Source organism: Mytilus edulis, chromosome 1 (assembly GCF_963676685.1).
Source record: "Mytilus edulis chromosome 1, xbMytEdul2.2, whole genome shotgun sequence".
NCBI lineage: Eukaryota > Metazoa > Mollusca > Bivalvia > Mytilida > Mytilidae > Mytilus > Mytilus edulis.
The window spans coordinates 104,386,054-104,411,759 of NC_092344.1; the positions used below are offsets into that span (position 1 = coordinate 104,386,054).

Here is a 25,706-nt window from a genome sequence, read left to right on the forward strand (position 1 = left end):
TAATTTTAAACCAAACATTGCGCGCCACCAAAATATTTATAAAACAAACACGATACCAATAGTACACGTTGAACTTCTATAACACAGCAACGTAAATGAGACAATAGGAATTGGATTTAAAGTATAAGTGACAGTCCATATACTTTCTACAGAGACTGCAACACTAATAACGTTAGGGATATATTTCTATATAATAAGTACGTAGAACTGCAAACTAGCATGCAAAACAAAGAATTAACAGAAGTTAAAATCAGTCGCTGTGATATAAAGTTGAAGAAACACAACTCATTTTTGACACTGTTTCCTATTATGTACTCATAGAACTCTTCGATTTTTTTTTTTTCAAAAGAAGAAATTATCAAATATGAGAAAAATCAATGCAAATGCAACTTTAGAATTGCATGAGTCAATTCAAATTTGTAAGAACATATTATCTTTAATTAGCTCGTGCATGGATTGCAAACATCAATTATGTATAATTGTTAGGGGTAAAAATTGCTTACGTTTTTTAAACACTTTCTTTTTTATTATTGAACATATCCATACAAAAGAATTGTTTTATGAATTCTTTTACTATTTAAATCATACTGTGTTTCTTATCTTTTTCATTACTGCAATTTGTTCACTGATTGAAAACAGTTTATCAATGCAATATATAATGGCACTGTTTTTACCATTATATATAATACAGCTTGAAACTCATTAAAGAATTCAGGGACGACTAATTCTGCAATGATGGTACTAAGTACTCCTTTTTGTCAAAGCTTAGACGAACCATTCTCCTAACCAATAGCTTGTGAGCGTTGATGATCCGTAAAGTCAATACTTTATCATTACGTTATGGATGGAAACTGAAGTTAATTCTAAAAGAATTTCATCGAGTCTTACTATTGGAACCTCTCGTGTCGTATTGATCTCTGTAGATGCCTCCGGAGAGATTGGAATCGTCTGTCAGAAAAGTTGTTTCAATTATACACCTTCGCTGCCAGGTTATGAAATTAATAGCCATCGATTTGTAAAATTAGCAATTTTAAGGACACAATTGTCGTAAAGATATTTAGTATCTTTGATGATCTATTAACGTATTCATTCTCGAGTCGGAGGTGCAGATACAATATCATATTTATTTTAAGGATTTAAAAAAGAGACAAACAAATCTGAACGATGGCAGAGATGGAAGAGGAATCAGGTCAACGCATTGTTGTCATGGCTGTTGACAATAGTGAGAATTCAATGTGGGCTTTTACCTGTAAGTATAAATATTTTATTCCACTTGTTCAAACATTGACCGCCTTTGATTGTTATGATACAAAAGAAAAATGTTAGGACAAGGACTTGTATAAGAATATCAAGTTTTTAATCGATAAGAAATATCAAGCTTTTCTACAACTGTAAAAATAAATTGTTAGTTCCTGATGTGGTATGCAGCTAAAATATTCTTAAACAAAACAAGAATTGATTGGGAAATAGAAACTATCGGTTTTGTTAAGATTTCTATATTACGTACGAGGAAAATCCTTATCTGACAAAACTTAATACTTTCTGAACATTGTAGATATTTAATTTGTATCTTCTTCACTAAAATAATACTTAAATTTTTCAGAATGAAACCATTTTTTTTCTTTATATCCGAATGGCCTCAATTATTTATAAGATCAATTTGATACGTGCAGACAGACCGCCAAAATTACATGATTTTCAATAAACTGTTTTTGTCGTACTTATTCTGCTAGTTGTTTTAAATAATTATTACTGACATGCTTTCATTGCATGCTGCAATTAGTCAAATTTGATAAGTAACATAAACAGAAGAATGTAACGGAACTTTGTATACAATTAGTTGATTGAAAATGAGAATACGAGATGGATGTGTAACACGTAACAACGGTATCATTAAAAACTGGAAAACATTCAGTATATAAATCTTTTATATTGTTTGATTTATTCTTAACTCTCTTATTTCTTAGATTTTCACTGATATTAGAAGGAGCATATATAAATGATAACACAACCTGGAATATTGCTCCTTACAATCCCCTTTTAATATACTTTATAATCACAACAAACATACATAAACATAGACAGAAAATCAAAGGTTAAAATCAAGTTTATTTGTTGGAAAATTAGGACATTTTCGTACGTTCATTGGCTTTTCTTAAACATGGGAAGATCAATTTGATGCAATGTTTTACTTATAATAAAGTTGCAGGAGTAAGACTTTCAAGTTGCAATAATCTCAGTATTAACATTTATGTTTGATACTGATACGCATGTGGATAAACCCATACAGGTTGAAAAAAGCGATATGAGACGTTTTGACTGTATATCATTTATCGACTCAATTCACAAAAATGAAAATTTACGATTTGACTCGTAAGTCATTTACATTTCAGTATACCTTACGAACATTTTTTGCTCTATAAGGGTTTTTATGAAAAAGAGCCCTAATACTTTGAAAACAATGCTTTAGATTAACATGTTTTTAGCTATAAACAATTCTTATAAATGGACGTTTCAACATGTTTTTAGCTATACTCAATTCTTATAAATGGGTAAGTCAGGTCTTAGAGAAGTAAATAAAACAATCAAATATTTGGTTAGTTAATTTTTCGTATTTTCCTCTTTGGTCATATTGTTTTCAGTTTCATTCTTCATTCTGCTTCAATCTAGTCAATCTAGACGGTTACTAGACATATCAAAAATGTAAGTAATAAGAAAAAATTCGGAAAAAACTATTGCCTTTGAAAGGCATGTAACGGATAGATAATAAATAAATATACATAAAGGTAATACATTTAATAAAATATTATTGACAACTGAATGTTTTGTTGTTTTATTGTTTTAGGCGCATATAAAATAGATAAGATAATGCAAGATTGTTGTGTCTGAAACGAATTACGATGGAAAAAGTTTTTTACTAGTATATATAATTACGAAAAATCATATAAAAATATAGATATTAAATCTATACTGAAGCGTTTAAGAAATATGAGCTACTTGGGGATCACACGGGTTCTGAGCTCCATTTAAATGTTATCGTAAGACTCTAAGATCCACCTTATGGACTTCTTGTCCTTTTAAGCAATGTTTTTGGGCTCAGAGGTTCCGGCAATAGATCTTCAGTCTACACCATGACTAAAAACTAAGATCCGCGCTAAAGATATGTGGACTACATATGGTATAAAGGACATGACCCCGATGACTCCAATGTGCATTTTGATGTGACAACATCTGTTTGATTTATACTTTATAATAAAGCATCTTCCAAAATGTGTTTCTCATAATATTTCACATGAGAATACAATCTGATTAAGGTCAAAATCCATATGTTCATGCTTCGTTTTCTCTTGTTGGCGGATCATGGACACATAATTTGTTAGTGTATCAATCAGAATTGCGATCATCTGTATCAGTTTTAAACTTTGAAGTCATAGGATTAGAAGTCGCATACACATCGTATCGATTAAAAAAACTAGAAATTCATAAACATTCTTGAATAGAATGCTGAATATGAATTTTATTTGATTAATTTGCCAATTCAATTGCCAGTTAAAAAGAAGAAATCAAACATAGAAATGTTTACATTGGTTGTAAAAACCACTTCGATAGTATTACTATATCAGGAATTAAACTTAATTACAATGCACATTGTACAATATTTTTCTGTATACAGTTGTTACTACAAAGGTTTACAAGAATACATTAAGCATATGATATCATGTTTTACTATTTGTGAGGTTTACTATTTGAAATCTCCTTAGAGCTAATGAAGGAAGGCGTTATTTCGTTATAAACCGATAAAGAACTCCAACATTACCTTCATTAACTGAGAAAATGTTTTCGTGAGCTGTAGCTGTAGTTTTGTGTTCTGTAATACCGATACTATTGAATGAAATTCTTGGTTTTTTTTAAATTATTCTATTGTTTTATTTTCATTAATTTTGTTCTTTACAGAACAACTACTTAAACTTTATGTTTCAATTGGTGAAATTACATAAGAGATTTGTTGCGTTTGAACCTCGTATTTTTATATGATGCACTCGATTTGCATTGAAAATTATATAACCAATGCTTTGAAATATGTAAAACTGTTTTGAATTGATGCTACAGTACCACGACTTCAGGATTATTTGATGGATGCAATTTTTGTTCATGAAACCTATTTATCATCTTTAATACTTAAAGTATTAGAGAAAACAAGGTCAGTCACTTAAGAAAAACATTTTTTAAACGTTGATTACGAGTTGATTGGAGTAGTTATTCATATTCTCATGTTAGCTCTTCCTTTGTTGTTCATTAGGGATTTGAAATTAGCAATATTACTTCCAAGATAATGAAGTATGCTTTAAGTTTTAAAAAAAGCCCAAAGACATTGTTGGGGTAAATGTCCATTTGTAACAAAACAATTTCTCCCTCCACTTTATTACATCGATTATATGTTATAGAACAGCGGCTTGTTACAATATTAAATAACGAAACCATAAAACTAATGGAAGAATCAATACATTGTTAGGGTACTATAGTTAATAAGAAAAGATAATGTTCAGTAGCAGAACAGAAGTGGGAGTAAAGCGCTTTAGATTCAAGTTATGAATGTCTTTTAGTAGTTAATAATAATTGCTCGAAGTCATTGCAAAATGTTACGGCTACGTACAATGAAATAACACGACATTTCTGATATTAGTACCTGTACTGGTATAACTTAGTGACCCCATAATGATCACAATTGCTAATAGTGGTTGAGGGCTGATATATTGTGGATGATGGTGTGATGGGATGAATGTTTAACGTCCAGCGGAGAATTAATTGCCTATTCAGGACGAGAAAACATTAAAGTAATATGAATAATACCACTGCTTTGTACAAAACCAACACGCCAAGCCGAATTTTTAACTCTCTAGTTCTCAATGCAACATTCCGCAGGACGATATGAAACCCTTCCCGGACATATTATTTTGACTCCGACCCGACCATTCATTAATGATCATAAACAAAAACGCTACCACAATACCACCAAGGAGGTCTGATTTTGTGGAGAAACATGAACGATGCAGTTATAACTCGTATAACAAATAATGAAATATAGACATAAATACATTTAGGTTCAAACAGTACTCTTGAGAAAGTTTCAAACAACACAAAGTCATTGTTTAACTAAGTAATATTAGCATATATTATGTAGTTTTATAAATTTGAAAAGGACACGATATTGCTATGAATAACAAACCCAGTTAAAGCTGTACAGGCCAGTACTAAGAACATTCATTTATTTCGATTTAGCAATTTCAGCTATGAAAAGAACCCACGATCATCTGTTCATATATAAACGAATCTGATAACAATCTCCTCGTTCATTTCAACAAACGTGAGTAGGAAGAAAACTCCAAATCCGTTCCCTACAAAATAGAGCACATACATTAAAAACTGAAACCTGTCTAGATCTACTATAAGATATCGTCACAGAAAAATATGGCTCTTGCGCTGCGTTTGATGAATACACGAAAGAATATATACAGTTTTTGATGGAGCTTAAATCAACTATCAAAATAATTTTTTTTAACAAAAGCACAAAAGGAATTACTTCTGCAATTTGACTTTAATGTGAAATTTTATCTTTGACATTTGACTAATGAAACGAGTGACTGTAGAACAGAACATAAAAATGTCATAGAATAGAAAAGAGAACATAAACAGCATTTCATGTAACACTTCAAAGAGATATTCAATATATTTTCCCTCTAGCCGTCTTTCTTTCATATAACAAAAAAAGCAATTTAAGATGAAAGGATTTTTGTTATATCTTTTTATTTTTATATTGTTATATAATTTGCCTTTCTGAGGTTAATATTTAATCAGTCGATTGAATGCATCGAAGTAATTGTATCGTATTTACTCTGGATTGTTTGTACAACTAGAACAATGTCAACACATTAATTGTAAGCAGAAATAACAAATTATGTGAAAAACAGCAAAATAACTGCTTCTTTACTTTTGACATTGTCATGTGTGCAAAGAGATTTTGTGATATGTCACAATATATATTCCTTTCCATTAAAAATATTTACTTTTTTTTCAAATAATAAGTGTTTCACAAATAAAAAAGAACATGTTTCCAGAAGAAACTATGTTCCGTTCACACTATGTCTTTATTCAATAAAACAAAAAATCGAAGTCAATACCTTAGTTTCAAATATCTTAAGTTAACACAAAATAATACGAGTGTACTAACTGTCAAGTTGATGTGACCACAATGTCATTGTTAACTGATTTACACCGTTACTTCACACTCTTAAACCAGAACTAAGACCTACCTTCAAAAACTTGATCATACTTTAAACCAAAACTCTAACCTGATGCGTGACAAATGCATGGTCGAACGGGGAAAAGGACACACAGGTCTAAAACCATTATGCCTACCTACTACAGTTAACATTTGATAATTATTTACCAAAGAAGCTAATTTTGATATTGAGAAAAATAAAGACAACAGTAGTATACCGTTGTTCGAGAGTCATAAATCGATTGAGAGAAAACTAATCCGGGTTACAAACTAAAACTCAGGGTAACACATCAAATAAAAGAGGAAAACAACGAAACAACAGAAACAACAAAGTGCAACAAAAACTAAACGACAATGCAACACACACAGAAACGAACTATAAGATAACAATTGCAATTTTCCTCATTTGGTACAGGACATTTTAAGAAAAATTGGTGTGTTGAACCTGGTTTTGTGGCTTGCCGAACCTCCCGCTTTTATAACAATGCTAAATATAACACTAAAATGACGACATTTCATGACAGAACCCCAATACAAATAAATGAAAGAACTTTCAGGGCAGAGAAATACACAAATAAACATTACAATAGATCATTACGACATGATAATATTTATTAAAGGTACCAGGTTATAATTTAATACGCCAGACGCTTGTTTCGTCTACATACACCTCATCAGTGAAGTACAGGTCAAAATAGTAAAGAAAGCCAAACTAAGATGAAGTGCATTGCAGACCCAAAATTCCAAACAGTTGTCCCAAATACGCTAAGGTTATCTGCATGAGATAAGAAAATCCTAAGTATTTAGAATAATTCATACTTTTGCAAACAGTAAATCTATAGAAATGACCATATAATTGATATACATGTACACTGAAGTGGTGACTAACCACAGAATAAAAACAAACACGTAAAACAACCATTGTCAGCACATAAAAACAGCACAGCTGAACTACGTATTGCATTTCACCCGACTACATCGAGGCACAAAAGTGACGTCAAAGGTAAATTTCTAAACATTTTCAAAAAATAGGATATAATTCAAGATTAGTTTGTAATAATGATGTTTGATGTTTTCAATGAAAATACAATAGAATTAATATAGAATTGTGTTAGTAATTAGATGATTAATTGTATCATCTAGCTATGTCGGTATTTCTTCTTAATCAAACTCTAAACCAAATACATCGGATACGTTTAGTTGTCCAAAACTAAAATCAACTTAATGATTAATTATCTTTACCCTCAGACACGAATAGAAAAAAAAATTACAACTAGAAACGATAAGACATTTAACAACATCCTATCAGTATAACACATATAGCATCAAAATTAAATACATGAATGTTGGATAACAAATACCGTGACACGTCTTATAGCAACGCGAATTCACACTCAGTAAAATAGTTACAATTGGAAATAGGACACGTTCGATAATTAAAAGACCAGACGACGTAATGACTAACCACAAAGCTAAGACGTGGTAAAAATGTCCTTAGTTAGTTTCGACAAAGACATATCGTACGGATCATAACTTCATAACTTTTTTGGAGCAGTTTCTGCGTAAGGAGCACACTCCTGTATATGAAGTCCGTATAGTGTATATACCATACGAAGGGGCAGATTGTATGTCACTGCAGAGAAATCGGAAATCGCCAATTGGGTTGTTGAAATCGTCCCATTGTCATAGATTTAGTATTAATTCGTCCATCTGTAACAATATTGAGGAAATATCAAGGTATGAAACAGTCCTTCTAGTATTAGTAGTATCCTTAATTTCAATTTCAGTTGGATATACGAGAATATTGGTTTTTTTACCAGTTTATCATATGTCAGCAAATTGCTAATCGTATGACAGAAAATGTCATTAACCAGGATATCTAAAATAAAAGTGACAAATCGAAATAATGCAATAGGCAATAATTATTCATGTATAGTAATGATGGTAATATTAACAGGATATAGAGTAACAAAGCTTTACATCCATAGTAACCAGTGAATTTAACATGCAATAATACCAAAAACGTCATCTAATAATTAGATAGTTAATTAGATGGATGTATCATCAATATAACTGTTATTTCTAAACTGCTATCGAATACATTGAATACAGAGACAAGGAAAAAACCGCCGTATAACAGTATTTCGAATAATTTGATTTCATCTGTATGCGTATAGCTATTAGAGAGAATTAAGTTTAAATACAGATGAAGGGAGGATCATAATGTAGACGCTACATCTTGAAAAATAAGCTTTCACGACACAATAAATAATCAATTTAAGTTGTGTTTGCAATTGAAGCGATCCTTAGTTTCGAAAAAAACTAGAATGCTTAGCCGACAAGACTTCTTTAACAATCTTTCAAATTGATTTTGCATGTATAAAATGTTTGAATCTTAAGACATGGTAGCAATGAATAAAATTATATCGTTGGATATTGATTGAAGGTGCATGTTACGTGTTTCTTGAATAAGGTCACAACCAAGAGCAGGTTAAAGAAACCAAACGTATAAAATGTAGCAACACCAAGAGAAAAAAGAAATACAAAGCTATGACACATGCAATAGTTATTGATAGCAAGCGCGTTTATCATATCGTAGGGCTTAAAAGACATTACAGAATCTAATGTTTCATCATTAGCCATATATTTTAGGACAAATGTCTATGTGCAATATAAAGTCAATTAAAATTAACTTTACTGTGAAGAAAATGCAATATAGGCCAGAAATACGATATTGAAGTAATAAAACAGTTTAATGAATACAATTCATCATTTGATGTTGGGAGAATGATAAATAGACAAATACCGTTGTGATATTATCAAATACGAATCATGTTTTGTGACGGACATACATGAATTAGGGGAGAACCTTTAAGAACCAAAATAGGGGGAAAATTTTAGAATCTTAAAGTGAGGTTATTTAGGAAGTTTTTGATAATTTTGTAATAATCTGAAGAAACTATTAAGACATAATTCAAATAGAATATATTAAAACTATATAATCTGACAGAATAATGTCTAATGAACAACTACAGTTTTCTATTTTCCGTTTGTTTTTTTTAACTTTCGAATTTAAAGAGCCACATAGGTGCCTTTGATCATAGTTACCGTCTCCCTTAACTGAATTATGTTCTTTTGTCCATTCACGTACTTCTCACTTGAATACTTTTCACATTCACAGTATCATTTAATTTCTTTCAAACTACCTTCCAATATGGTTATAATCATTTTACAAAACATACACTCAATATTTTTCAAAGAATTTTCACTTGTTGGTGAACAGATGGATAATGTTCTCATGAAGTAGGGTGTGAAACAACCATTCGATATGAAACTATGAACACGTTTGAAAATTCTCACTGTCCATTCTTTGGTCGTCTTGATATCCAGACTATCAGTGTTCTGTATATAAGGTTCCAAATCAAGCTCGTAAAACAAAGCGTTCTTTAATTCATAGCTGGTGATCATGTTTCTTTTGCTGTACACTCCCATCATTGGATGAATGGCTGACAGGAAAATGTCCATCCCCTGCTCCTCGTTACTGATAATTTCTATTTATATAAAAAAAATATATTAGTGCAGTCTGTTTATTCGAATAATATGTATACTAGCAGCCCGTTTTGAAAATAATATGAACACGATATAACGTCAGCAACAATGTTATATATGTTATTGTTTTTAGGTTTTGTAATGGCAAATAATAAGAATGTCAAAATACATACAATAATGAAAAAACCCTAAGCAATGTGAATTATTCTTAGCAGATTTGGAACTTTGAAAGATAATTTTCCTAACTCATAGAAAGTGATTTGGTCGTGCACTTAGATGATATTGAAAATTCGTATCTTATCTAAACAATAATGACTTAATCTTTCAACAAAAAGGGCACATACCTTGCTGAGTAATTTCCGTTAATGGAGGATATAAGTGTTTCTGTTTTAGGAGAATCTTTGCCAACTTGTATCCGTCTACCACGGCTTTAGGAAGAGATTGTATTATACCAAATTCCGCCAAGTAAACTGACACTGTAAAACGAGTAAGGAATGTGACAACGTCACCAGATAGCATAGTCTGTTTGTTAGGTCTACACATAATCATACAACCATTTTCCATTATATTCACTGTGTTTAATCTTCCGTCTTGTTTTGCAAAAGATGGCCACCAATGTCTCTGACGTATTACGGGTACGATATCGCAGCTTACTGGCATCTCTTTATGCTTTGCATCAGTATATAAAAAATGTAGACAAAGAATACTCGGAAGGTCTTCTGCGGAGGGGAATTCAATGTCAAAAGTATCTTCTGACAATCCAGGTGCACATTTCCAAACAGATGGTATTCCAAGACATTCTTTTAAATGAAGGTAGAATAATTTGACCATTCGATTACCCATCAAGAGACCGTTTTCGTTAAAGAAGTCATTATATGATTGATTGTGTTCACCTTCTTTTCGTCTACATTGTACACAGTATAATTCCTGGATTTCTTCAACATCGCATAGATATTCGAAATTATCAAAGAAACACAGAATATCGAACTCGTCGGGCGCGTCAACTTTCGTACCCTCTCTAGTGCTCCCTGAAAGCTCTATCGAAATTTTAAATCTGTTGTCACGACGTTCCACCTCAGTAAACACTGACTTCATGAGATCAAGAAGTTGTCTTAAAACAATGTTGTCTGAGACCTTGTTTGATAAAGAGATATTTTGAGAAGGATGCAGTAAATGAAGGATTTTTTCATCACTAAGTGTAATTTTTGCAATGTTACAAGATAACCACTTTGACACATCATTGATATGAACAGTTTCTAAAAACACGTCTAGTTTATCGCCAAAAAGTTTAACCCCCTCAGCCAAGAACTTTTTTTAATTCAACACGATTAACAATAAAACAGAGATCTGAAGCAGTCATTCCTTCGACATCTTTTAAACCATCATCTATTCCTTTTTCCAAAAGTTTTAACGCAATAGCTTTATTGCCGCCATATACTGCGTAGTGTAGTGCTGACGAGCCATACACATCTTGATCATTTATGTTAGCGGCAGCTTTCAATAGAATGTCAAACGCTGTACTGAAATCGTCAAGATCTGTGTCTAATTCTTTTCTCGTATTAATAGCAAGAAGGTGGAACGGTGTAGCACCATGTTTGTTACGCATAGATACATTGGCATTGTTTTCTATAAGACATGTAAGAAACTCTACGTCACAATGCAATGCAGCATCGTGTAAAGGAGAAAATCCGAATATATCTTGACAGTCGAGGTTAGCACCGTGCCTAAACAACAAAGCTAATTTATTTTTCCAGTTTGTTTGTATTACATTTTTCATCTGACCAGGTGCACTGATTTCTCCTTTGATCAAACAATGTGCGGGAGTTTTACCAAGAAAATTTCTCGCATTGACATCAGCTTTTGCATATTCCAATAAACCCTTTACAACGTTAGATGAACATTTTATATCCGAAACTGCGAGATGCAGGGCTGTTGAACCACACACACGTTTGGTATTATTTATATAAATTTTCATATGATTTAAGACATGACGTAGACTGTCTTCAAATCGTGATTTGTAATCAGAGAGGTAGAACCAGTCTGACTGCTGCCTTTTGTTTGGAAGAGATTTACATGTACATGTTGCATGACTGAATATCATAGACATCGGAGGTGTATCACATATGTCCATCACTGAAGTCGAAAGAGAATGTTGATATAACATTACATTTATCATTTCAACGCAGAGAAATTTACAAGCCAGATGTAAAGGAGTAATTCTATATTCGTTTGGCAAGAAAATATTTGCCTTTTTGTTTATGAACATTTCTGTAATAAAACCACATAGAGACTTGGATTGTAATTCTTTCAGTTCCCTGGAACCAATTTATGCTCTACAATCTCTGATTGTACACAATTGTGGATGTTCGAACACAATAAATGCAAAGAAGTATTACCTTCATTGTCCAATGAATCGATATCACCGTCGAAACTTAGCAATAACTGCACTTTTTTTACTATTTCAATAGAAACATTAGAGATAATTTCTTTTTCGTCGCAAGCTGGTTTATTCATGAAGCTACATGCACTATTCTTTCGAAAATTTTGTACGGCACATTATTCAATGCTGCCCAGTGAAGTGGTGTTTTTAAATCTGTGTCATGTAAGGAGAAAATTAACTACACAATCTTTTGAAAATATGACTGCAACATGTAACGTTGTCCAACCTTCTGTTGTCTTCTTCTCTAATACAGACACACCCTCTTCTTCAACAATTGACTGAAGAATTTCAATGTCAGATTCCAAAACAGCAGCAAAAACTTTATTGTTCTTTCTGACATTTTCTTTTCTTCTTAATTCCATTTCTAAATGAAAAAGAATGAAAATAATACAAGTACTTGTAACTAAAACAATTCTCTTGAAATGAGAATAAATAAGCTCAGAAGTCAGTACTTCAGCATTGAATTTTGACATACCTCTAATAATACAATCAAAACAATATAGTGCGTTGTGTCATGTTTCAAAATTGATATATAACAATTCTATTTTGTACATTCTTCGTAAAATTTAAGATTATATACCGATTTAATTATCTATCTGTATATATAGACAATAAATTACTTCCTGCATGTTTGTCCCAGTATATAAAGACTTGTAAAGATTTAACTTGTTAAATTTCCTTGGAAACTTTCCATTATTGTTGTCAAATCTAATATTTACATACACATACTTACTTGCAATAATGCCATGTGTTTCTTGTGATTCCTGCAAAAATGAAAATCTGATTACGTTTAAGTAAGTATTTTCATAAACAAATGTCACGTGACAGGAATTGAATCCTTTGACCCAAAAGACATGGATAGATTTATTCTTTAAAAAAAACATGAATTATAACAGGACGTTTCCTGACTCGTTTGTTATAGCTTCATCATTTCTAATATTTAACAGATTAAAGATAATATCTATTACAGATATGAAATAACCTGATAATCGTATTACAATTAAGCTCAAATGTGAGACTACTATAACACTACTATATAAAGTAGTTTCTGTTTTAATATATTAAGGTTTAAAGGTGGTGTATAAAACTGCATGGGTTACCTCTGTAAAAATCAGCTGAACGTTTCAATCGCGTTCTATTGTTAGAAACTATTGAGACACTCAATGAATAAAATTAGTGTTTTTGCATCAAACTGCTACATATTGAATGATTTTTGTCCGCTTAAGTTTGTGATTCAAGTTTTTTGGGGGAAATTCTTATATTTTTGTCAAAGGGGCAAAGAAAATATTTTGTCAAAATTTTACAAACATTAAACGAGCCAAATTCATTTTAGCGAAGGTGTTTAGTACTACCTTAAGTAATTCAAGGTTTTATAATGGTCATCTCCATAACCAAGACGATAAAAAATACGAATAAGAACTAGAAAACTGACAATTAAGGAAGAGAACCTCAGGCCAAATAAAAAGAATGTGTGTGTTTCCTAAAACCATACCCTCCCTATTTTATAAGCTAAAAATAGCCAGCCCTAAAGAGTTTTTTTGTCATTTTTCAATAAGCACTGGTAAAGTCAGAATGTCCCTTTACCTATTACCATACCCTCCCTATTTTATAAGCTAAAAATAGCCAGCTCTAAAGTTTTTTTTGTCATTTTTCAATAAGCACTGTTAAAGTCAGAATGTCCCTCCCATAGACTCAATGTAAAAAAAGGGTAAAAGAAAAAAAACACTGAGAAAATTCCTATTTCCATTGAATGCTTTTAAGTGTATACAACGACTTTTAATCCGTCAACTACATAAATCAACTATGAATGTGATTTTAAGCTTTGCTGTCAGATTTGATTGTATTTGATATAACCAATCATTAATTTATATGATATAATACTCGGGCGGTTGACTCTGATAATTGTAGAATCACTTTGATCTCTCTTGAGCAATAAATCTTATAACGATATGTCAATATTTAGCTGAAGCTTTTAATATGTGTTGCCACAGTACACTGAAATATTCCCTTCATTTACGTTTATAAGCTTAATGCGATATCCAAGAGATTTCTTAACCTGGATCAGTGTAAAGTGTAACATAGGAAGAAACTTTAAAAATCAGCTGGTAATGGGTCCAAATATCCGATCGACAAATTGCAATTCAGCGAAAAGACAAAAGACACATCGTATCGATTAGGACCGGTTTTGTAATGATCATGAGATGACACTTGCTACTGGATGTAAATATAAAAAAAAACTAATATTATGTGACTTTTGTTTCCTTGAAAAATCCTATATCAATAGAAGTTCTTCAACAAAAGACAGTTGATTACAATTGGTACATCTGAAAATCGTCCTGACTCGAGAATAAATATAACAGAAACTATAATAATTTAAAAGTATGCATGTGGACTTTACAATATCATGTTTTCATGTATAGTTTGCTTTGTCCTTTGTTCATTTGTATGGCATGCTGTATAGGTTGTGTTGGTATCCTGGATAGTTTGTTATGTGTATTGTTTATTATCAAACAATCGTTTAATGGCTTTAAATATTTCTTTTCATCTCAAGTTCGTGAATCTGATGTCATTGTTAATGAATTTAATGTGTCAATCAATGGCCACAGCCACACTGTTTTGAATTTCATTCTATCATTGTTATTACTAAAGGGAAATGTAAAGACTGTAGCAGATATTGTCACACCTTATTTTAATAAAGAATGGCAAAACTCAGATTTAGTTAAATAATTTGTATTAAAAAAAATAACTTTCAATGGCGGGACACTTCTTCAAAAGGAACGTAGCCGATCTCAGACTTTTGAAGATATTTTTTTTCAAACTCAAGAAATATTTTTTATGTTCTATACTATTGACATAGCCTTTGTTACAGTATTGATAACAACAACAACAACAACAATACTTTATTTTAAGAGGGCTACACAGTTAGCTATATAACTAATCTTCACTGAGGCCCTCATCATGAAAATCAAACAAAATGCAAACATATACATTGCTTACATTAGTATAAAAAGTCAAGTATGATAATAACGTTCAATACAACTTACATAACAGATTTTTGAACAATTCTGTTTTTGGTTTAGGGAGTATGAGGTTTCCTTGAACAGCATTTCTTAAGGGGTATGGATCTCTGTCTGAAACATAATGAAACTTGTTAGTAAGATTTGATGGGGCATCATTTTTAATGCATTTAAATGTAATCACAAACTTGTGATATTTTATTCTCTGTCATCCAGTTTAAATGTTTGAAGGGCTCAAAAGGAGAGAAAGGGTCTGTTTCTAGTATTAATCTAACAGCTCTCTTTTGTAATTTTAATTTCATATTTAAACCCTAACGAGTTATTAACAGTTGTAAGAACATAAGTCAGAAGAATCATTAGTACAGCATTTACCTCAGGCATATATATAACGAAATTGGCATGGTTAAATGTAATAGTATACTATTAGTGGCTAATACAAAGTGGGAATCTTGACGTGCTTAGCAACTTTTTTTTAATGCAATCTTTGTTAAAGCATAATAGTATTTTAACTATTGTTACTTCAATTATTCATTTGAATAGCAAAAACGTAATAATACGAAAGTACATGTGCAATTGATGAACTTGTATATGCAATCAATTTATATTTGCCTTTTTGACTAGACGCCATTGAAGAGTTTATGGCCTTTGAATCAATCAAACCATAGCAATTGCAGTTCTCATTCGTTATACATGAAATTTCAACAAATCTAAACTGCTTTTTGGTTGTTATAGTATCAAATTATAATTTATAACAGATTGCGTATTGATATATCTTTCGTTATAGGATTGCGTGTTGGTAATCAGCGGAAATGAAATTGATTTTACGTGGTAAATGTATGTTTTACTGTGATTGATACCACTATTTTGTTCACTGACGCCATTATTATTGTATGATACAGCTCCATCTCTATAGTAAGGAAGATAATATTTATCGGGATTTGTCAGGGTTCAGAAGATCATTTCTTACTAATCATTATTACAATATAAACACAATTCATTTACATCATATTTACATTACCTTAACCATTGGGACTTTTAGCTTTAGACATCATCTTAAATTAATCAGGTTTTTATATGTATAAAAAAAACCGTTATCATTTTGATAAGGATATATTGCATGAAATCACAACATCGTTTAATTAAATGATTCTTTTCTTAAAAAACAGTGTCAAATAATTTTTCATGCAGAACTAAAACAGATAAAAGTCAAAGTTGGTCGACCACGATGACGGGCTATAATGTCTAATCTGCCTCGTAAAAAAGGGAGTATGTAAGATTGAAACCGGAAACTTGCGACATACTGTCATCAAAGAGTTGCTACACTGTTGTTTTAACTGTAGGATAGCATGACACTAGACATACGTTCAAGATGCGTATAATTCAACGTTCCAATTTCAGGGCTGCGTATTTAATCTTCTAAAAAGACATTTTTCTGATTAATTTTCAGGTATTCTTCCAATTATTCCTTGTTGTACGACGATTGTAAAATAGTTCAATTGGTTACATTGGTGTTCTAGACCACGTTAACTGTACTATTATGATTTAATGTCCACTCTATCGTTTATGATACTTTTGGAATGCATGTGAAAGCCGTGTTTTATTTGCATTTTCATTTATATCGTTTTGTCCTGTTGCAATAAACTTGCAGCTTTTTCTTTCTTCAAATTCGGAACATCTGTCTTATTTTAAAATTTTCACGAATCTGTAATTCTGTTTTAAAAGCTATCCAATATTTATGCTGTCAGCGAAAGATGTTTTAAAGTTTGTTTTCCTTGCCGGGATTCTAGAAAGAACAATATTCGATTACATCTTATTGTCGGCCGTTATTGGATGTATTGTCACACACCACGGTTATCTCTACTTTTTGTAGCACCAATTCCCTTCTATTTTCTTCTTGTATGACATCTCGTAATGTGACTTATGTTGACGTAAAAGACTCATCTTCTTATCTTTTGAGTCTCTTGGGTTTGTGTTGCCATTTCTGAGAATATGCACAAAGATGACAGCACTTTACAAAAACTTGATTGTTTTTTTTTGAGGAAATTATTTTTTGCCTGGATATATAATGGTATCTTCTGTTTAGGCATTTAGTTTTTTCACAATATTAGCTTTCAATATCATCTTTTGCTTTATAAGCGTTTGTGCAAATAATTTGCATTTTTTTTTAAATTTTCAGTTATCTTTGACAAAAAGAATCATCCTGAGAGATTACTGTGAGAGTTCATTCTAAGTTTAATGTAATAATGATCCAATAATCAAGTCAGATCACGTTTGGAGAGTATTTTTATATTAGAAAACTTGTCATCAAAGATTTAATCCAATTTAATGTTGAAGGGAAAATTTATAACCAATAACAATTTAGGTTTATTGTAAAATTAAACACTGTTTTTCCTCTTTTGTAGTCGATGCGACGTTTCAATTCCTATAAATGAGTTATTTGAGTTGAACTTTGTGGTTTAGTGTGATTCGTGACTCATAAAAGGTTCAAGCCTTATAATTTGTCACGTCAGACGCGCGTTTTTGTGCTAATACCGTATATAGTTTATATGAGAAGCAGAGTTTTTCTAGACACCGATTCCGTAAAAACCCCGTAAACCAGAAATAGCTTTTAAGACTTTCCAATTATTTTTATAATGAAACCTTTCAAGGGCAATTATAACAAAACAAATATCTATTTCATGTAATAAAACCTGTCAAAACATGTAACTACACCAACTCAAACTACCATTTCTTTTAGTAATAATAAAAGTTCATGCTGTATTCTATATCAGTACTTTCCAAAGTGCTTACTAACTATTGTGTTTTGGTGAGTCAAATAACACAAATTAATTGGAAATTGACACGTTTCAAACTACATTAACTGCGAAAGAACTTATACGTAAAAAGCAATATGGATGACGTAATAACAGTCAGTTCATTTCTCACAAGACTATGCAAATCAGTATTATTATGATCTTGACGTAACTATACGTGTTAAATTATACATAACCACAATCACTCAATATTATAGTTGAAGCATGGTTTTTTTCAATCTTTTAGATTTGATTGATCAAAGCGAGTCAAAGTTACTTTATTAATGATATTGACATTGTTACCAGTCACTTGTACATATGATATGGGCAATGGGCGTTCTTTACTTAATGAAAAACTGATAATAATAAGGAGATAATGTTTTGTTTATCGTAAATTCTATGTAAAAGCACTATTATTACAAAAATGTTATCATAGAAATAAGTAAACAATATTAATGACTCTTGTGAGGTAAAACATGAAACTATAAATATCACGAGGTCAGGTCTTTTTTTCTGATTTGTGTGTTTGTGTATTTGTTTCATTGGGAAGATGGAAATGAGTTGAATGTAAAATAAAAGAAAATCACCTGATGCTTTAACCCAGGAAGAGCTTAGCTGCATTTTTCAAAACCAAGAACGTATGTTATATGCTAGTTATACGTCCTTGGCAAAACGTTCCGGAATTTTGAATCCTCTCTGTTCCCCATTTTCGTACTCTTTTCTGGCTTTTTTAACTTTTTTTATTTGATAGCAACTGATGAGTCTTTTCTAGACAAAATGTGCATTGATTGAGTTAAGTCTGCCAATTGATATTTTATCGTATGTTTTTCTTTGTTGTGATGTTATGCTATTGTTTCAGAAAAAGGGAGAAGGTTTGGATCCATTAAAACGTTTAATCCCGCTGCAAATGTTTGCACCTGTCCTAAGTCAGGAATCTGATGTACAGTAGTTGTCGTTTGTTTATGTAATATATACGTGTTTCTCGTTTCTCGTTTTGTTTATATAGATTAGACCGTTGGTTTTCCCGTTTGAATGGTTTTACACTAGTAATTTTTGGGCCCTTTATAGCTTGTTGTTCGGTGTGAGCCAAGGCTCCGTGTTGAAGGCCGTACTTTAACCTATAATGGTTTACTTTTTAAATTGTTATTTGTATGGAGAGTTGTCTCATTGGCACTCACACCACATCTTCCTATATCTATCTGATGTACACACATAACGGGGAAAATTTTTCTTAAACTTTCCTGTACCATTTCAAAAACTCAACACATAGGTTCTAACCGTCATTTTTTTGTTTCCGAATAACTACTCTATGTGGAAAGTACCATATAAAACGTATAATGCAATCTCCGGACCGAACTACGATCTTTCCGCTCATAGCCATAGCACTTTTACTACAAGATCAAAGCATTACTTTTACCATTTCTAATAGAAAGGCTTCTTCATCATATCTTTTATAAGTTCCATAAAAATAAAGTACCATAACCAATCTATATCTTTTTTTAATATCTTAATGTTATACTGTCTTTATTAAGTTGGAGTTCTTTATTCGAAGTGTTATAGACACAATACAGATATTCGATATATAAAAGTGGAGAATTTGCTATTACAAGTAAAAGCATTTTTCAGAATATATTTGATATTGCAAAATTGTAGAAGTTATCGGTCATCTAGAAATAAAAATTAAATATGTACATTCTATGATTAAGTTTGCGACTTTAATGTATATAACCTCGAGTAGAACTAAATTGTCAAGTCACTGAGGAAACATTCTTGACAAGACATGCTGTTAATCATTATCCTGCTAGACCATTCAATAGATGTTATTGACGTCATTAATATTTCAAGTAATTGATGACTTCTCTAAATCGACTTACGTTAACTCTAATAAAAAAGTGAAAAAAAGAGAGATTTTAAAATATTATTGATCTCGCTCGCCTAAAGGTAGTATATTTTCGTGTCACAAATAAGTCGGGCAAATACAGACATCTTCGGAATCTAAGCTTGCATACTTCTTTTGAAAGAATATACTGTCATTCAACAAAGAGATAAATGTTATGCAACCAAACTGAATTGGAATTTATTATCTTATTTTATTCTCAGATTTGCAGAACAGAATAAATAACACTTGATAATGTCATTCAGCCTTAATACCATGAAAAAGGATTTTAGATTGGCGCCTTTTCTTTAACAATTTATATAAAATAAAGTACCTACCGAATTTCATTGCAGCGGTAGTTCATACACAAACGGGACAACCTAGCAAACAAAAATTAAATCTAACGTCTTAATGCTTGTCTGAATCTCCACTTTACGTCGCGTTTCTTTTCTTCATATACTCATCTCACAAATAACCCCACCCCATTTTTGCACCTGTCTTAAGTTTTTTTTTTTAATTTTATTTTAGCTCATTTATATGCTTTGGTGATAAGAATGACGTAAATATTTCCAGACCTAGCTCATATTTTTATTTAAGATTGCGGGATTTTCCTGCTGTGTCGGAGATCCATTGGTAATCTGCGTTTGTTATCTTTTGTCGGGTTGTTGTCTCTTTGACATTTTCCCCATTTCCATTTTTAATTTTACATAGATTAGGTCAATATCAAGTATCTTTATACTTTATACATACAACCTATGATACCTCATATACTATATATAAAGGGGTCATCTCCAATAAAGCCATACCATAACATACTCCCATTAAACAGTTAAATTGTCCTGGCAAAAGCAACATTTATAAATGTAGGTCAATATTTAACTTTAAGATTTCTGGTGGCAAAATATAGTTTACTTTCTGAAAAAGGTCTTTAATTTTTTTTTTTTTTTTTTGTATAATAAGAGTTTAGTATGACATCCATTATCACTGAACTACTTCATATTTGTTATGGGGCCAGCTGAAGGATGCCTCCGGGAGCGGGAGTTTCTCGCTGCATTGAAGACCAATTGGTGGCCTACGGCTGTTGTCTGCTCTATGGTCGGGTTGTTGTCACATTGACACATTCCCAATTTCCATTCTCAATTTTATCTTTGTTCATTGTTAATAGTTAAACTCATCATAGGCACAAGTATTAATTTTGTATTTACGCAAATGTCTAATGATGTTAATACATAACTTACTTTCATGACGTTTTTGCTTATTGTTAAAGGTCTAATGTTAACATGTTAAGATTTGTGCCTACTGTTAAATATCTAATGACTGGCTATTCAAGTCATTTGTTTTAGTGGATAGTTGTCTCATTGACAAGCAAACAACCATCTCTTGATTTTGATATAGAATATTTGTATTTCTATTGAGAAATGTCTACTAGAAATAAGCTTACGTAGACTGCAAAAAAATCAATGTAGATGGTTACAAAGTTTCGATACATATTTATCATGAGAGTCTTGATGAAAGTATCAACACTTAGGAGTATTCTCTAGGGTTAGACACCGTCTGAAAACATTCATTTTGCTGTATCGTTTCTGGAAGATATGTTTGATCGCAAATTTGCAAATATAACAAAATCTAAGACTTGACGAAAGTTTGTATTGACAAGATGATTTTCAATACAATTTTGTTTGATTTTAAACAAAAACCGAATTTCATTAAGGAATGACTGTAATATTTTTTCTGTCTATGAAGAAATAACATTAAAAATTTGGTGCACACTGAATAACGCGCGTAGCGGGTTAATTAACAGTGTGCACCACATTTTTTATGTTATTTCGAAAAAAACAGAAAAAGTATTACAGTCATTTCTTATAATTTAATTCTAAATTCCATTTTAAACCGTAGAAAACCATGAAAAAACGTTGTTGACGTCACGGTCACATGACTAAATTATGTTTATGGGCTCATAACAGAATAACGTCATCCATCAGAAGACGCGTTACAGCCAACATTAAATTATTTAATGATGTTCCAAAATATTCGGAATAAAATTATCAAAGATAACTTCCAGTTAAAATGAATAGTTCGTTCGTGTGTAATTTGAAGCTGTCATTACAATTAATTCGAAAACTGAAAAATTTTAGAACACATTAACGCTTTCACGACCTTGAATCTAACTAATCGTCAAAACAATGAAGAAAAATGGCTACTTCAGATCAACATCAACTCATTCCCGGTAACACACGAAAGCTTTTATTAAAACTGATTGGTCGTTAGATTCTTTTGTATGAAATAAATAAATAAAACCACTACTTCCTGTTGATATAAGTTACTTTCAGCGTCATTTGAAAGATTGTTTAACAACATTGCTAGATACACATCAATATAATTAAGAAAAAGTACATTTACTTCCGGTTTATTCCAAAAAATATTTTCATATGTAGCCTTAATTAAATAAACAACAGATGGGATCTTTAATTGTCACGAATTCGAACTATTAATCAAATATAAAGGTAAGATGCAGTTAAAAATTCAGCTTGCAGTACATCTGCAGAAAACACAGATATGATATGATTCCTTTTAAAGTATAGTACGTTTAACTGGAATTACCTCCAAGAAAAGTTTAAAAAGCAAAAAATGAAACAAGATTCAAAAGCGTCTAAATAGAACAGCCAGAAGAGTCAAACAGAACACCAAAAAGGACGTAAAACGGACAGACAAAATAGTTTACAAAGAACATCCAAAAAGATATCAACAGAACAACCAAAAGAGTATAAATAAAACCTCAAAAAGGATATAAACAGAACAGCCAAATGAGTCTAAAAAAACCATTCAAAATGATGTAAACAGAACAATAAAAAAAGTAAACAGAAAAGCCAGAAGAATCTAAACTGAACAACCAAAATGATGTAAATAGAACATTCAAAAGAGTAACCAAAATTACCAAAACTTTTCTAGGATATACTTTTTACGATGGAGTTGCGACCGAAGATTTAGATTTTATCAACTATAGAAACTTATAGACAAACTGTGTCATTTCAATCATACCAGGCCACAGTACTTAATCATTGGCTATGATACCCTCGTGGCATATTATAGTCGACCATCAGCGGTAGATGTTTGATAATTTCTTTACTCATTTAACTGTTGGAGTGATTTGTACTTTATGTACTCTGCTGCGTTCTATGATCAAAGCATGCTGGGTGAATACGGATATATAAAAACGTAGTTAATATTTGTCAGTAGGATTGGTGATTAGATCATGGAAACTAGATATTACATTTAACTCGACTACTGCTCATATTCACAGTTGCATGATTCCCGCAATCTGCCGTAAACAACTAATTTGATGAAGATAAGCGCATTGATTTCAAATATTTAGGTTTAGTTAAAATAAAATAGAGTACATGCTGCTCAAAAATACAAAAAAAAAAAACGATACGATTGACGCATTATTTGATTATGTTACATAAATGTCACAGTGACTCTGGTATATACAGACAGAAATATGATTTTTTCTATTTGCCAAAAAATATTATCTCTTTCAAATAGCAGATGCATTTTATTTAAATGCCGACAATCGAATGCACTTTTCATCTAGCCATTAACTATGTATTGGTACATTATGTTAATGATTGGAATCTTAAGAAAGTATATATTTAAGCACGCAAGCTCATATAACTGAGGGTATTGTTAATGGTTCTTTAGTTTTTTTTATATGTTAAACTGATATTCCACCTTTTTTTAACGTGCTCTTATGCACGTTTTGCTTTTCAATTGGTCGATATTGAAAGGAGGTTGTCAGTAAACAAAGGCGTTTTACCATTTCAATATGCATGTCTCTAGTCAGGAACATTGAAAGAAGCTATTATAACTATATATTTTTTTAATATCCTTATAATAGTGTTGATGACTGCATATCTTTCGAAGTATCTGTTTCTAAACTTGTATAGATGGTCGGCTATAAGACCTAAGCATCACTAGAGCCACTTCTTTAACGAAGAAGATGATAATAAAGTTCATATCTAGATGTCTTTTTTCGTTTTTTGTTTCGCGGCGATGCTCTATCTTTGGAGTAAAGACCATATCTACATTTATAAAAGAAATATCGTCACTAATAAATTAAAGGCATTAGTAGTTTTCCGCTAAATTTATAAACACATTAAGAAGATACAAAGCAAGTTAAAAGAAATCAACAACATAAAACTACATATAGCGCATGAATTCCAAAAAGCAGCTTACCCGGAAAAGTATCACCTGCTGTGCACGCATCATCCACCATTCGAATCCGTCAATTTACAGATAAGAGGACTATTAAAGATAGTAACATATATTACAAGACTTGGAAAACAGATATTCCCTTTGCTACCGTATAATGTGTTAGACAAAGATTACAGTATATAGCTGCTTGGCAGGCAATGCCACCCAAGAAACGTGTTTCACTGACATCAAAACAATCAAAATGGAACTTATATTTACGGATATTGGAGGGAAAAGTGTAAAGCTTAATGTAGGGTTAAATGGATGGTTACATAACGTCCTTATCAAATATTCGACCGACGGAATATAATATGTTTAAGACTGATAGCATCTTACGGCATTGGGAGCATAAAATCAACTGTCTAAATGTTAGACTTCATGAGATTCCGAAATAAAATATCATGCAATCTGTCATAAAGATTTAATGTTTCCTTTGAATCATGATAGTTATACTTACGCAAGAAGTTTGTTTCTGAGTGTGTGAAGGAATGTTTTTTGTTCAGAACAAGGACGAACAATAAAAGCAACACCGAATTAAGATATTCAATATTATAGAGACAATTGTTACGTTACATATTTACTGACTTACATCGAAATTAAAAAGTTAGCCATATCTGAAATGTTGTATCAAAGCAAAATATAAAAACAAATCTGCATCCAAAGTTGTCGACTCAGACTTGGAAATTTAACATTGTTGAAACGCTTAATGTTCAATAATCACAAACAGGAAAGCAATTACATAAATTTTCATACTTAAAGTAATGGCGTCAAAGCCATGAATAGGTACTTAAAAACAAATAAAGCTCCATAATATAAGCTTTGTGTATTTCGAAGATATGATGAGAGTAAAAGTGATATTTTAGATTATGTTTACTGTATAAAGAGCAAAACGGTAAGATTACGGTAACATTGCATCTTGTCATTTGACGAGATATTTTGAACAATGAGGTCATCATTTTTGAATAACCTTTTTTCAACTATTTTCCCCATTGCTTTTCCTTACGTGTGAGACTTTATCATCGTTTACATTCATTGTGAATAATTTTCTCCTCTAAAATTCTGTACAGATAATGATTAAAACATAGTCAGAGCAGTCTTTTCATCACCACCTTTACAACGTTTATCTCAAGATGACATCGAGGGCAACTTGTCTGATATTTGTAACTACAAAATGAATAAATTGAAAATAGTGGTAAAATCAAGCAGCTACTGTCAAATTTTGAAAAGGGGATACATAACATATCACTGTTTTTGATACCGAATGACTTTTTACATGACTTCAATCTTTACGAAATACAGAACATTCGACCCCCAAAAAATCATTATTTATGTTCTTGAGCGAGATCCTGCTCTAGCTGAAATCAAACTTATTTAAAGTAAACTATAAGTTTATGGTCCATTTAAAGACGTACTAGTATTATAGTTTGAAATACCGTCAACAATGGCTGCTCCTATAACTAAAAGTAGCGTTTAAAAGGTTTAAATAATATTGACAACTGCA

The 25,706-nt window shown here is 31.4% G+C and overlaps 2 protein-coding genes across 2 annotated transcripts in view; one reads left to right on the top strand and one right to left on the bottom strand.

Moving 5' to 3' along the window:
• The first annotated feature begins 824 nt into the window (after nt 1–824).
• Nucleotides 825–25,706, top strand: part of LOC139498851 (universal stress protein YxiE-like) — a 76,221-nt gene continuing 51,339 nt past the window's right edge. The window contains exon 1 of the mRNA XM_071287433.1: nt 825–1,249. Coding sequence (XP_071143534.1) covers nt 1,165–1,249 — 85 coding nt within the window. The 5' untranslated portion in view covers nt 825–1,164. The remainder of the gene's footprint in view (nt 1,250–25,706) is intronic.
• LOC139498844 (uncharacterized) lies at nt 9,263–13,102 on the bottom strand. Its single transcript, XM_071287424.1, has 3 exons — nt 13,003–13,102; nt 10,174–12,633; nt 9,263–9,831 (listed from the first exon to the last, which is right to left on the bottom strand). Exons 2-3 carry the CDS (start codon nt 10,922–10,924, stop codon nt 9,464–9,466), a joined length of 1,119 nt encoding a protein of 372 aa, XP_071143525.1. The 5' UTR covers nt 10,925–12,633; nt 13,003–13,102; the 3' UTR covers nt 9,263–9,463.

Excerpts from the sequence above, each read along its gene's own strand:
- LOC139498844 (XM_071287424.1), bottom strand. The coding sequence starts at position 10,924 with ATGAAGTCAGTGTTTACTGAGGTGGAACGTCGTGACAACAGATTTAAA. Across the intron at positions 9,832-10,173 it reads AACGGAAATTACTCAGCAAG|AAATTATCAGTAACGAGGAG; the intron begins GTATGTGCCCTT and ends TTATATAAATAG.